This window comes from Mobula hypostoma, chromosome 16, assembly GCF_963921235.1.
Source record: "Mobula hypostoma chromosome 16, sMobHyp1.1, whole genome shotgun sequence".
Taxonomy (NCBI): Eukaryota; Metazoa; Chordata; class Chondrichthyes; order Myliobatiformes; family Myliobatidae; genus Mobula; species Mobula hypostoma.
The window spans coordinates 1,607,560-1,623,031 of NC_086112.1; the positions used below are offsets into that span (position 1 = coordinate 1,607,560).

General features: G+C 41.2%; 1 protein-coding gene across 1 annotated transcript in view; it reads right to left on the bottom strand.

Moving 5' to 3' along the window:
- The window catches only part of arsk (arylsulfatase family, member K), a 49,358-nt gene that overhangs the window by 15,574 nt on the left and 18,312 nt on the right, over positions 1–15,472 (bottom strand). Inside the window, exons 3-4 of the mRNA XM_063069270.1 lie at positions 7,250–7,409; positions 685–967 (exon numbers count right to left, since the gene is read on the bottom strand). Of these exons, the coding sequence (XP_062925340.1) occupies positions 685–967; positions 7,250–7,409 (443 nt within the window). The remainder of the gene's footprint in view (positions 1–684; positions 968–7,249; positions 7,410–15,472) is intronic.

The window sequence follows — 15,472 nt, forward strand, 5'->3', positions numbered from 1 at the left end:
AATCTGAATGTACTCCCTCCACCACCACCCTCTGCCTTCTGCAGGCAAGTCAATTCTGAATCCACCTGGCCAAACTTCCCTGGATCCCATGCCTTCTGACTTTCTGAATAAGCCTACTATGTGGAACCTTGTCAAATGCCTTACTAAAATCCATATAGATCACATCCACTGCACTATCCTCATCTATATGCCTGGTCACCTCCTCAAAGAACTCTTATCAGGCTTGTTAATTCTGTTGTAGTTGCTATTCTTTGATTTGTTGAGTATGCCCACAAGAAAATAAATCTCAGGGTTGTATAAGGTGACATGTATATACTTTGATAATACAATTTACTTAGAACTTTTATATATTATATAACATTGGGCACCAGGCAGTGTAGTGGTTAATGCCACGCTATTCCAGCTTGGGGAGTTTAACCTTGACGTGTAAGGAGTTTGTATGTCCATCCTGTGTCCGCATAGGTTTTCTCCTACAGTTTAAGGACATCCCAGATGGTATGTCATTGTAAATTGTCCCATGATTAAGCTAGTGTTAAATCCAGGGTTGCTGGACAGTGCAGCTCAAAGAGCTGGAAGTGCCCGTTCTATCGCTAAATAAGTAATTAAAGGTAAAGAATGAATCTTGACTAAAAAATCACATAAATATAACACTAAAGCAAGGGTATTGTCAGCTTCATAGTGTACCTTTTTAAGCCAATATGGTGATGTTTTAAACGTGGACCCTCCACATGCTTCTCCCATACTTGCAGTTGGATAGGGATGAGGCAAATTCAGACCCAAACTCAGAACAAATGGTTGATTTAGCTGTGTCGCTTTGTATCGTATCCATTCAGCTGCCTTATCTACATTTTTCCAATCACGGTCCATGACTCTTACAGTTGATTCATTACCAACCAGCTCTGCTATCGGTCTACCTTCCTGTCTGAGCAAAAACTTGACATCCCTGGTCCAGGCTTCTACACGGTTACTGAAATAAATAGGAAATAATGCTAGCATTATATAGTGAATGGTAGGGCTCTAGGAAGCATTGAGGAGCAGAAAGGCGTTGGAGTACATATACGTAGTTTGCTGAAAGTGGCATCATAAATAAGCAGAGTGGTGAAGAATGTGGCCTTCATTTTTCACAGCACTGAGTATAACTGTTGGGATGCTATATTGCAGTTGTACACAAAGTTGATGAGGTCACACCTGGAGTGTTTTGGTTACCCTGTCATTATGCTGGAAAGAAGGTTTATGAGAATGCTGCCAGGCCTTCAGGGTCTGAGCTATAGGGAGACGTTGAGCAAGATGTACTTTATTCCCTGGAACATAGCAGACTGAGGGATGATCATATAGAGGTGTATAAAATTGAGGACAAAGATAAGACCATAGATTAAGGAGCAGAATTAGGCCATTTGGCCCATCAATTCTGCTCCGCCACTTCATCATGGCGGATTCATTTATGACAGAGTGAAGGCACACAGTTCCCCCCCCCCCAAGGAAAAGGGGAGGAAAATATAGAGGGCATAGATTTAAGGTGAGCGGGGAAAGATTTAAGAGAGACCTGAGAGGTAACTTCTTGGTAATGCGTATATGGAATGAGACAGGTAACATTTAAAATCTGTATGAGAATATGGATAGGAAAGGTTAAGAGTGATATAGGCCAGATCCGGGCAAATGGAACTGGCTTAGACGGGCACTTTGGTTGACATGGGCAAGTTGTTCTGAAGGGGCTTGTCTCCATGCAGTGACTCTACAACTCTAGATCTGCTTTTGTTTTCATTCTGCAAAAAAAAATTCTAATCACAATAATAAATGATTATAATGCAGTCCAAAATATGATTTTTTAAAAGAATTTTCTTAGAAGTCCATCATGCCATCTGCTTTGAACAACTAGAAATGATACAGGAGGAGAGGAAGTAGGTGCCCATGCTGCACACATCAAAGTTGCTGGTGAACGCAGCAGGCCAGGCAGCATCTCTAGGAAGAGGTACAGTCGATGTTTCAGGCCGAGACCCTTCATCAGTCCCGAAACGTCGACTGTACCTCTTCCTAGAGATTCTGCCTGGCCTGTTGTGTTCACCAGCAACTTTGATGCGTGTTGCTTGAATTTCCAGCATCTGCAGAATTCCTCATGTTTGTGGTGTCCATGCTGTTTCACTCTGGCTCTGTGTTTCTAATCTTTAACTCCTAAAGGGGTAACTCCTTCAATTTCATCAGCAGCAACATTTCATAACTCATAAATATTGTGCAATAGATTTCCTTTCTTCTGATGGTAGCTGCAGGGAGATTTTGAAAAATGATCGCTGGCTACTTCGACTGTTCAGAGTTACCTGATGAAAAACAGTACTAATTTTAAACATATTAACCATTTTGCAGAAATAGAAATAAAGATCGGAATATATTTAATTAGGAACCAGAAATGGAATGGGATTTGTTTAGAAAAAATTTGTAATTTTGAATTACTTAACCATAAGGATAATTTTATACTTTACACAAGTTTAGCATGGTTTGCAGTAACCACATGCAGTGTCAAAACAGCACAAACTTTGGTAAGCAAGGGACAAAGGCCCAGGTTTAGAGAGTCAATATGAAATAATTAATAGTTAGTTTATTTTTAGTTCAGTGAATTAATGTGATGGTGAATCTGAGATACCCTGGTAAGAACATGATTTTCTTCCTTTCCTCTTTAAAGTAAATAAAACCTCCATCAGATTCAGGTTTAATATCACTGACAAATGTTGTGATATTTGTTTTGTGGCAGCAGTACATTGCAATACAATACATAACATTTACTACAAATTACTTTATATATTATGCATACAGTATATACAGACACATATACACATAGTCAAAACTTGTGTCATGAAACCAGACAAAATAACAAATAAAAAGAATAAATAGCCATGTGATAATTTAATTTACTTAATTAGTTAACAAGGTTGTCAATGCCACTATAGGTAATTGCTGCACTTGTCACGAATGTGGGATCTGATGGATACCTGCAGGCTTTTCTGCACATCATTTGAGCTGAAATCTGCAGTGGAGAGAGAGAGAAGATTACCTGAACACTTTGGTTAAAGATATAGCCACACCCTTAATATTAAGTAATCATTTCTAATAGGAGAGTCTGACCAAGAATGAAACGGGTTAAGGGATCCAGAAGGTACATTGAAGGATTCTTAATGTCTGCACTTTTCAACAGGTATAAAATCCTTGCAGTCTGTGTGGATGACAGCAGAAATTGAGGAGAGGAGAAGCACATTGAATTTCAAAGGCTATGTGCTTGCATAGTTCCATGTTGAAAGGAATTTGCATGGGAGAGAGGAGATTCCATTCTCATCAAACATTTAAGATTTAATAACATGGAAGAACATGGGCATGATTGAAGGGGAAGATTTCGATGAGCAGCCACGATCCAACTTATAAAGCAGAAGAATAACAGAAATAACCTCAGGATTTTTACCTGAATCCTAAGTAAATTGCCTTTGGCTCAAAAAGATCAGAGAGTTGAACGTGTGCTTAAAGATTAGTAGGTGAGAAATTGGTTTCAATTCATGGGAATTGGCACATTCCTGGGGACAAAGAAGAGATAATCTGCAGATGCTGTAAATCCAAAAAACATGCTCAAAATGCTGGAGGAACTCAGCAAGCCAGGCAGCATCTACGGAAAAGAGTACAGTCGACATTTTGGGCCAAGAAAATAGAGGAAGCCATAGATTGACATATTGAAATGGGAATGGGAAAGCACGTAGGGGGACGTGGAAGCTGAATATTAAGCTGCTGACCCCAGAGAACATAAAGGAACTAGAGAGGGTGTACATAGGTTGGAGAACTTTGAAAGCCTTCTTTGATTCCCCTGTTCACTGGTGCAAAGCAACCAAGACCATCAAGAGGTTTTTCATCTGCAAAGGGATCAAGGAAGCAAGGCAGGGTCAGAAGGAACTGCGTAAACTCCAGACAGAGTTGCAGCAACTTCTCCTTCTGCAGTCGAAGGGGTCAGATGTGAGTGAGGGATACGAGAGGTGAAGAGCCGGCAAGTCCAGAACTTTGCTGGTGAATCCTCCAAGATCTTCTGTTCAAGGGTGAAGACCATGGAACAGGACGAGACATACTCACGTTTCTTCTTCCAAAAGGTGCATGGAGGGAGCTCTGTGATCCGCAGCCTTAAGGAAGAGGACAGGTCAGTCGCATCCTGACAGACAGACATATTGAGGATCTGTAGGTCCTCCTATACCAGTCTGTATGACAGAAAGGCCACAGACACCACAGCCTCCCAGAACTTCCTGTCGTCTATCATGCAGGTCTTAGACAATGGCAAGCGGGAGAGTCTGGACCAGCCATTGACCCTGGACAAGCTGACAGGCTCCAACCATTCCTTTGAGTCAGGTAAGGCTTCCAGAAGCAACGGCTTACTGGTTGAGTTTTATTTGGCTCTGTGGGACTGGATGGGCCCAGACTTGCTGGAAGTGTACAATGCTATGCTTCTAGCTGGCAACATGTTGGAATCCATGAGGAAGGGCATCATTACCCTCATCTGCAAGCAGAAGGGGGAAAGGGAGGACATTAAAAATTGGAGGCCCATATCACTACTGAATGCATACTATAAGATCCTGCTCAAGGCTATCGCCAACAGAGTCGAGTCTGTTCTGGGACAGGTGATCCACCCGGACTGAACCTGTGCTGTACCGGGCAGGAAGATCTCAGACAGCCTTGTACTGCTGAGGGACACCATCGCCTATGTGCAGGACAGCGGGGTGGACGCCTGACTGGTCAGCTTGGATCAGGAGAAAGCCTTCGACAGGATCTCACACACATACATGATGAACGTACTCTCCAAAATGGGATTTGGGCAGGGAATCAGGAATTGGATCAAACTGCTCTCCACAGACATCTGTAGTGCAGTCCAAGTCAATAGGTAGGAAACAGATAGCTTTCCATCAAGTCTGGAGTCAGGCAGGGCTGCCCTCTCTCCCGTCTTGTTTGTGTGCTGTATAGAACCCTTTGCCGAAACCTTTTGAGGAAGGATGAGGGCATAAGAGGGGTGACGCTGCCAAGTGAAAACCTCTCTGTACGTGGATGATGTCACCATCTTCTGCTGGGATTCGAGGTCAGTTCATAGGTTGATTAGCATCTGCAACCAGTCTGGGCTGGGTCACCACACGAAGAGCGAAGTCATGCTCTTTGGCAACTGGCCTGACCGATCCAGCGTCCCCTTCACCATCAGGTCCGATTTTGTGAAGGTGTTGGGGACCTGGTTTGGAGGGGAAGAACTGGCTGGATCGGACTGCCAAGGTGAAACAGAAACTGGGACTGTGGGGAGGGTGCTCCCTATCGATAACAGGGAATAACTTGGTCATCAGTTGTGAGGTGCTCTCAAAGCTGCTGTACTTGGCACAAGTGTGGCCCATCCCCTGCTCCTCCAGCTTGGAAATCACCTGAACTGTCTTCGGGTTCATCTGGGGATCAAAGATGGAGTGGGTCAGAGGGTCACCATGCACAAGTCCCTGGACAATGGCGGCAAAATCGTTCCCAACGTCGCCCTCATCCTGATGGCCAGCTTTGTGTGTGGCTGCATCAGGTTGTGTGTGGAACCCAAATACGTGGGCACCAAGTACCACTACGTGCCAGGTTCCACCTGTCGCCCTGCTTATGAAGGATGGGTTTGGCCCTGTTCCTGCACAATGCCCCAGTCAGCTGGTCGTTGTTGCCATACCTGTCCTTCGTAGAAAAGTTCTATCAGAACAACGCCTTTGACCACGAGGCCATTAGGCAATGGTCAACATGGAATGTCCCGCAGACACTGCAGAAGAAGGACGTGATGGACACAGTGGGCGTATGGAGATCGTATTGTACAGCGAATAAAAGCCTTTCAGTATTTTACCCAACTTCAGTCTTTTGGAGTTATTGAAGGTGCTTCACATCTTGAGGGAACACGGAGGTAACAAGGGGAACGTACAAACTCCTTACAGGCAGTGGTGGGGATTGAACCCCAACTGGGAATTGTTGGGTCTGTAAAGTGTTGCACTAACTGCTACACAACTGAGTTGCCCCACAATTTCTCTGACTCTGTAATCATTTGTTTATATAATTTCATAAATCTCCTACGTTTAAGAGAATAGGCAGTTACAGCATCACACAAGCATTAAAGAACAGTCTACTATAGATTCTCGAACAAGAGAAAATCTGCAGATGCTGAAAATCGAAGTAACAAACACAAAATGCTGAAGAACTCAGCAGGCCAGGCAGCATGTATGGAAAAGAGTAAACAGTCGATGTTTCAGATCGAGACACTCGGCCTGAAATGTCAATTGTTTACTCTTTTCCATACATGCTGCCTGGCCTGCTGAGCTCCTCCAGCATTTTGTGTCTGTTACTACAGATTCTCTGTGGGATTTTCCTTCTCTCCGGATCTGCAGAATGCACTTTTCCCATTCTGTACAGCAGTTTAACAGATTCGTGGACTTGCATAAAATGTAATGATCCAAATATAAAAATATTTTCCTTGTTTACCTGGTAAAAGTTAACATCTTCGAGATTTTATTGCAGACATACCATTTCTGCATCAAAATGTTGCTTTCACAATGAAATAAGATCATCAACGCAGATATGATCTCACAGTATTAGTACAATTGGCCAAAACAAATTTTGAAAAAATATGGTAAAAGACCATTTGATTCTAAAATGAAATATATCTCCTGTATGTAAGAAAGTGACTACTAAGTGTACGTTCATGGTCCTCTACTGCTGTAGCCCGTCCACTTCAGGATTTGATGTGTTGTGTATTCAAAGATGCTCTTCTGCACACCACTGTTGTAACACGTGGTTATTTGAATTACTGTCATCCTCCTGTCAGCTTGAACCAGTCTGGCCAATCTCCTCTGACTTCTTCATTAAAAAAGCCTTTTCACCCACAGAACTGCTGCTTACTGGATTTTTTTTGTTTTTCACACCATTCTCTGTAAACTCTAGAGACTGTTGTATATAAAAATCCCGGGAGATTAGCAGTTTCTGAGATATTCAAACCACCCTGTCTAGCCCCAACAGTCATTCCATGGTCAAAGACACTTAGATCACATTTCTTCCCCATTCTGATATTTGGTCTGAACAACAACTGAACCTCTTGACCATGCCTGCATGCTCTTATGCATTGAGTTGCTGCCATATGATTGGCTGATGAGACATTTGTATTAATGAGCAGGTGTACAGGTGTACCTAATAAAATGGCCACTCAGTGTATAGTACTTTCCCAAAACAAATTCAGCCTTACCTCACTGAGTGGTGTCCTGAAGTATAATCAGTTTTTCCATATACTTTTGTGTAATAGCCATGATTCTGCAGGACCTTCATCCAGGTGGGGTAATCAGGGTTCAAGCACTTGAAATTATTCCAGGATTTTGTTAAATGAACAAATAAGCCACTCCACAAGGCTAAAAAAAAAGAATAATCAATACCTTTCACATCTTTATATGTAGGAATGAAATGATCAAAGTATGAGAAAAGCTATGGATATAGTGCTGAAAGCTGGTGGGATACTCAAAGGGGTGGGGGTCTACAGCATAGTGGATTGGAATATGGTGAGAGAGGATTTACAAGATTAACCAGGTCCTAGAAAAAGGCAAATATTAGAACACAACGCATATTATCAAGGGACGGCCACACATTCAGTTTGAGCATTTATCCCCAAACATTTAAAAAAACCATGGCTGATCAGGTGTCTCAAGTCCAGTTTTGACTCTATCCCCATATCCTCCAAATCCCGTGCTACCCAAAAATATTTTAATCTCAATCTGAAGATACTCAATTATTGAGCAACTATAAATTTTCAAGTTGCAAAAATCCAGATATCCTCGCTGGGTAAAATAATTGTTTTCATATCAGACCTAAATGATCGATCTCCTTGTCTTGAAACTTTACTTGACATCTCAAGATTGCTCATTTCTCGGCATCTACTCTGTAAACCCCTGTCAGAGTTCTGTATTGATCAATGAGATATCTCATAATTCTAAACTCGAGTGAGATTGGCCAATTTTATCTCATCTTTCCACATAGTATTCCAGGAAACATTCTGGTGAAATTCCTTTGCATTGATGCCAAGGCAAGGGTAGTTTTCTTAAAACATGGAGATCAAAACTACCAAGACTTTCTGATGTACTGCAAACCCCCTGAGATGATAATTAATTGGTTGAGTTCTTCGCCTAAATGAATATACCAATTCTTCTACATCTTGTGAACCAACATAACAAAATCCATCCTTAAACAGTGAGAAATTAGTAAGTGTTGATGAAAAGAAATTTTATCTTGTTCTTACCAATGTGCCTAATCCCACATTTTCCATGTGCCACCTACTTGCCCATTTATTCATCCATTCTTCTGGGATTATTTCATAAACCAACATTTCATTTTATAAATCATAAAACCTTTCATAGATAAATCAGATGTGACCAGTTGAGGTCCTAGTAATAACCTGGCAGTACCTACTAACAACAATTTAAACCATCAGAACCACCATTTCCTGATCAGTTATCATTTTGGGCTCACTTTTAAATTATGTATTAATTCTCTTTGCTTTATAGTCTTCCTCTGCTAAAAGAAGTCTAAACAAAAACTCCTTTTGAAGGGACATGGTTATTTCAAAGGTGACAGAGCCATATTAGCTCCAAAATGCAAGCACATTTTTTACTAGAGGCTTAAATTATTGCAGGCCTTCAAATCAGGGATGAGAGACAAGATTGCAATTCTCAGCATGTACTAGCGGTCAGCATTACACTGTTACAGTTCTGGGAGTCAGAGTTTGGAGTTTGATCCTGCACGCTCTGTAAGGAATCTGTATGTCATATCATAAACTATGAATGAAGAGTATACTGACCAACACTAAACTAGGCATGACAACCCACCTCAGAGTACTGAAATGTTACATTTATCAAGTTATGTTATATGGCTCAGAATGTTGGACAATATCTAGTAACATAAGGAAATGAATTGTAGCAGCAGAGATGTGGTTTTTGAGGAGGATGCAAAGAATATCATGGATGTAATGAATATATAACGAGGATGTCATGAATAGAGCAAGCACAAAAAGACAAATAATGTGTGAGATCGTGAAAAGGCAACGTAACTTCATTGGACATGTGATTGGGAAAGAGGAGTTAGAATGCACGGTAATTATGAGAAAGATTGAAGGGAAGAAGGCATAAGGAAAGCAAAGACAAATTATGATGGAGACAGTAGCCAGAGAACTGGAAATGAATACCAATGAATTGATCCACTTGACCCAAAACTGTTGCAAGGAGCGGACCCAAATGCAAGACACAGACATTGAAGGACAGTACTAGAAACAGGACAAGGTTTATCGAAATAGCAAGGGGAGTATGGAAGAAACGACGCTGCACATGGACACAGGCCCTGGACGAGACAAGGACACCAGGCCTGGGCTAGGACTAAGACTAAGAAAGCAGGACCAGGACAATGAACTTGGAACTAGGAGCCTGGGGTAGGACTCCGAGCCAGAGACTGGACAGGGACCGGAAACCTGGGTCTTGACTCGCGCTCAGACCCCAGATCTAGGCGAGGACAAGACATGGCTACAGGACTGGATGTGGAACTCCTGCACAGGATGAGGCACATGGACAGGACGAGAACACAAAGCCTTGACTTGGACAGGACGAGGTCCTTGGACGTGGCTCGGACAGGACGAGAGAACTCCAGCACAGGACGAGGCTCTTGAACTCGGCTTGGTTAGGCTCTTGGGTACGGAGCCGGGACTCGTCCTTGGAGCGCAGGGCTGGGACCCTTCCTACGACACAGGGCCAGGATGACTGCCGAGGTAAACTGTCGAGGCACCAGAACTGGATGAGGACTTGGACAGGATTGGAACATGGCACCTGGACTTGATCTTGGAACACAGGAACACAGAGCCTTGGACTTGAGCACAGGAACATGGAACACAGAGCCGGGAGCCCTCCTAAGGCCGGGACTCGTACACAGAACATGGACACTAAACATAGGAGCACAAAGAGACAGTTCCAAACTCAACAATAGATAGTTCCTTATCTTGGCGTGGCAAGGGTCCGGTCTCACTCTGGCGGTTGAACTTGACGAGGTTTCAGGTGAAGGTTTCAGAAGGAAGGGGAAGGGATAAGTCCAGCAAACCATCGCTGGTTTTCAGAGGTATTTATGTGCCAGACCAAAATGAGAATCAGGTGCCTCAATTAAGGCACCCAACAGAACAAGGGAGAAAACAGGAAAACCCGGAACAAGGATCGATGGACCGGACCGTGCACCGGAATGCAGACTTTACGGACCGGACCATAACAGAAACAGGAGTGTATGGGCCATGGCTGTCAAAGCTCAATCAGGGCATGTCATCCTCGTGGAATGTGTGGGTTTTCTTTGGCTGCTCCTGTGTCCTCCCACAGTCCAAAGATGTACCGGATAGTAGGTTAATTGGTCATTGTAAATTGTCCTGTGATTAGGTTAGAAACCATAGAAACCATAGAAATTACAGCACAGAAACAGGCCTTTTGGCCCTTCTTGGCTGTGCCGAACCATTTTCTGCCTAGTCCCACTGACCTGCACACGGACCATATCCCTCCATACACCTCCCATCCATGTATCTGTCCAATTTATTCTTAAATGTTAAAAAAGAACCCACATTTACCACCTCGTCTGGCAGCTCATTCCATACTCCCACCACTCTCTGTGTGAAGAAGCCCCCGCTAATGTTCCCTTTAAGCTTTTCCCTCCTCACCCTAAATCCATGTCCTCTGGTTTTTTTCTCCCCTTGCCTCAGTGGAAAAAGCCTGCTTGCATTCACTCTATCTATACCCATCATAATTTTATATACCTCTATTAAATCTCCCCTCATTCTTCTACGCTCCAGGGAATAAAGTCCTAACCTATTCAACCTTTCTCTGTAACTGAGTTTCTCAAGTCCCGGCAACATCCTTGTAAACCTTCTCTGCACTCTTTCAACCTTATTTATATCGTTCCTGTAATTTGGTGACCAAAACTGAACACAATACTCCAGATTCGGCCTCACCAATGCCTTATACAACCTCATCATAACATTCCAGCTCTTATACTCAATACTTTGATTAATAAAGGCCAATGTACCAAAAGCTCTCTTTACGACCCTATCTACCTGTGACGCCACTTTTAGGGAATTTTGTATCTGTATTCTCAGATCCCTCTGTTCTACTGCACTCCTCAGTGCCTTACCATTAACCCTGTATGTTTTACCTTGGTTTGTCCTTCCAACGTGCAATACCTCACACTTGTCAGTATTAAACTCCATCTGCCATTTTTCAGCCCATTTTTCCAGCTGGTCCAAGTCCCTCTGCAGGCTCTGAAAACCTTCCTCACTGTCTACTACACCTCCAATCTTTGTATCATCAGCAAACTTGCTGATCCAATTTACCACATTATCATCCAGATCATTGATATAGATGACAAATAACAATGGACCCAGCACTGATCCCTGTGGCACACCACTAGTCACAGGCCTCCACTCAGAGAAGCAATTCTCTACCACCACTCTCTGGCTTCTTCCATCGAGCCAATGTCTAATCCAATTTACCACCTCTCCATGTATACCTAGTGACTGAATTTTCCTAACTAACCTCCCATGCGGGACCTTGTCAAAGGCCTTACTGAAGTCCATGTAGACAATATCCACTGCCTTCCCTTCATCCACCTTCCTGGTAACCTCCTCGAAAAACTCCAGGAGATTTCCGGTAGAGCTCATGGAGTGAAGTCGTGTTCTTGACTCGCTCCATTACCTCTGAGTTTTTCTTCTTACGATCAGCTATATTTTAATTAACCATTAAGGCATTGACTTTTACAATATTTTGAAATAAATTGGGCTCTTTGATAATTGGATGCTTTTAAGGTCTGCTATGTCTAAGAATGGAAAAAACGGGAAGGACGCCAAACCTCTGGTTAGACCGAAAGGTACCGATTTTCCTCCGACTGAACCACCGGTGACTTTGAAAGCTATATCGGATCTAATTCAAAGGGAAATTTCAACCTCTATTACGGAGCTGATTCGTGCGGAAATTTCAATTAATTTCCAGAAAATTGCCGATTCAATTGATAAGATACAAACATCTATTACGGAACATCAGTCGGCTATATCTGATCTTCAAAAATCCACGCAACAAAATGAACTTAAGATGGAGAAAATCGAAGAAACAATTAATGTAATGAAGAAGAAACTTGACTTTCTGACCTTTAAAAACTCTGACTTAGAATCCAGAATGCGACGGCAGAATCTTCGAATGATTGGGGTGCGTGAAGCTGTGGAATCTGATAACCCTATGAAGTATTTTTCTCAACTTTTAAAAGATGCATTTCCTACTGTATTTCCTGACCAACCACCGTTATTGGATCGTGTTCACAGAGTTCCATCATACTCGTCTAAGTCAGATAAACCTCGACATGTTATATTACGTTTTCATTACTTTCAAGACAAGGAGAAACTGTTTCGTTTCGTTCGATCTAAAGGTTACATTGATTTTTTTGGATCTTAAGTTCCGATTTGTGGAGGATTTCAGCAAACCAATTCGGGATCAGCCGGTTCGCTACAGATCTGTGATGTCGGAACTCTACAAGGTGGATTTAAAACCAGCGCTGCTTTACCCAGCACATCTAAGGATTCGTACGTTGGATGCAGCCCTCCGTTTTTTTTTAATCTCCATCGGATGCCCAGAGTTATCTGGATCAATTTTCACCTTCAACATCTTAATCGTAATTTTTAACTATCTCCGTTTGATGGGAGGTTGTGAATTTGTCGGCCTTAATTTTTTTTTGCCTTATATGGGCAGAAAAGTTTATTTTTGATTAATTAATATGGTTGCTAAACTTTCTTTCTATCTGCGTCATTCCTTTCTTTTTCCCAGGGGATTCTGGGTGGTTATTCCCCCAGCGTCATTCTACGTATTTCCTTTGAGGCCTAAATTTTGTAGTTTTTAAATCTACTTTTTTTTGTAGGTTTTCATAACTAGTTTATGTTAATAATTTCATTTCTTTTTTTGTTTATTCATAGGGTCTGGGGTTTGTTGTGGTTTTTTTTATATTTTCTGGCTTTTTATCTGTTATATTAAGTGTTTGTTTTAATTGATTTACTTTTTTATTCTTTTACTGTTTTATAACTAGCTGATCTTTTTTATATTTACACTTTTTTTAGGGAGCGTCTATCGGAAGTCATGGGGTTAGTTTTAGTGCTTGCTTCTTTCTGGCTGGTCTGTGTTAGATTTAGCCTTGGAATCATGGGGTGGGGGTGGTGGGAGGGGCTTCACGTTTTAGTTTTTTTCTTCTTGGGCTATGTACACTATTGAAGTATTGGTTGTGTTCTCCTTCCCGGTATCTCTCATTTGTTCTGTTCCCTTTCCGGGTTCGTGGGTCGAGCCTATCGTCAATCCTCCTTGTTGCGAGTTGACTTTAGGGTTTATGGAGTCTATTATTAATTTTGTCTCCTGGAATACTAATGGTGTTAACCATCCTATTAAAAGGAAAAAAGTTTTTAAAGTGTTCTGGAGACTTAAAGCACAAATTTTATTTTTACAAGAGACCCATGTGCGGAGGGGGGACAGATTACGTTTTTTTAAATTCTGGAAGGAACAACAGTTTCATTCGAACTCTAACGCTAAGATTCGAGGCGTCTCTATTTTTATAGACTCCTCAGTTACTTTTATACAACATATTATCTCTGATCTGAATGGTAGATTTCTACTGGTTAGTGGTCTACTATTTAATAAAAAGGTAGTTTTGGTTAATGTTTATGCTCCCAATATGGACTGTCCGGAATTTTATAAATCATTATTCAATCAGTTCCCGAATTTGAATGAGTTTTCATTGATCTGGGGCGGAGATCTTAATACCGGTTTATCTCTAGCTTTGGACCGTTCAGCTCCTCTACGGATCTTATCTAATAAATCTGCAACTTTGATTAATTCATTCCTCTCTGATTCTGGGTCGACGGACATTTGGCGTTTTTTGCATCCTCAGGAAAAAGATTTTTCTTTTTTTCCACATGTTCACCATTCCTATTCAAGAATTGATTATTTCTTTATTGACTCTCGTCTTATTTCTTCAGTGATTAAATGTGATTATGACTCTATAACCATTTCCGATCATGCTCCACTTAAGCTTTCTATTAAAATTCAGGCCAATACACAAAATAATAGACAATGGCGTTTTAATTCGCTGTTGCTTCAGCACTCGGACTTTGTTAACTTTATGAATGAACAGATTGATCTTTTTTTTTACAATCAACTATACAGAGGATATTTCTGTGAACATTCTTTGGGATACTTTTAAAGCTTATATTCGTGGTCAGATTATCTCGTATTCTGCTGCTTTGAGGAAGAAGCTGAAGCAGGAGGAGTTGGTAATTGTGGACAAGATTAAGGAAATTGATAAGAAATATGTTACAGCTCCCTCTGAGGAGTTATATAAACAAAGAACTGAACTTCAAATTGAACACAGTTTATTACTTTCGTCCTCGATTGTAAACCAATTAAAGAAAACAAGAAGTGAATTTTATGTACACAGTGACAAAATTGGCAAACTGTTGGCTAACCAATTGAAGTCTAATTATGTTAAATCTCAAATTAATCAGACTTATAATCAAAATGACCGACTGATACTTGATCATGCGGGGATTAATCAAACCTTCTTTGATTTTTATTCTTCCTTATATCAATCAGAGTCTCCTCGAGACTCTAAATATATGAATGATTTTTTAGATAACCTAGACTTCCTTCAGATTTCACAGGATATGTCTTCCATGCTAGATACTCCCATTACCACTGATGAGATTAAGAATGTTATTTCCTCTATAAACTTGGGGAAAGCTCCTGGCCCTGATGGGTTTACCGTAGAATTTTATAAATGTTTTGCACCTTCATTAATCCCTTGGTTCTGTAGGGTTTTCAAGGCTTCATTAAAACTTGGTAAACTTCCTGAATCTTTCAATAGAGCGTCAATCTCTCTAATATTAAAGAAGGATAAAGATCCTGCTCAATGTGCATCTTATAGACCAATATCTTTATTAAATGTTGATTCTAAAATTTTTTCTAAGTTATTAGCAAACAGATTAGAAAAAGTACTTCCTTTTATTATTTCGGAAGACCAAATGGGTTTTATTAAAGGTCATTACTCTTTTTATAACATTCGCACACTGTTAAATATTGTTTATACCCCCTCACAAAATGTTCCTGAGTGTGTTATCTCTTTAGATGCTGAGAAAGCTTTTGATAGAGTAGAATGGCCTTACTTATTTAAGGTGCTTGAAATGTTTAATTTTAGCTCGAAATTTATATCCTGGATCAAACTGTTATATCATTCTCCTGTGGCCTCGGTCCGTACTAACTCTTTAAGCTCACCTTTTCTCCCTCTTTTTCGAGGTACTCGACAAGGTTGTCCTCTTAGTCCTTTATTATTTGATATTGCATTAGAACCTCTTGCAATTGCCATTCGAGAATCTCCTAAT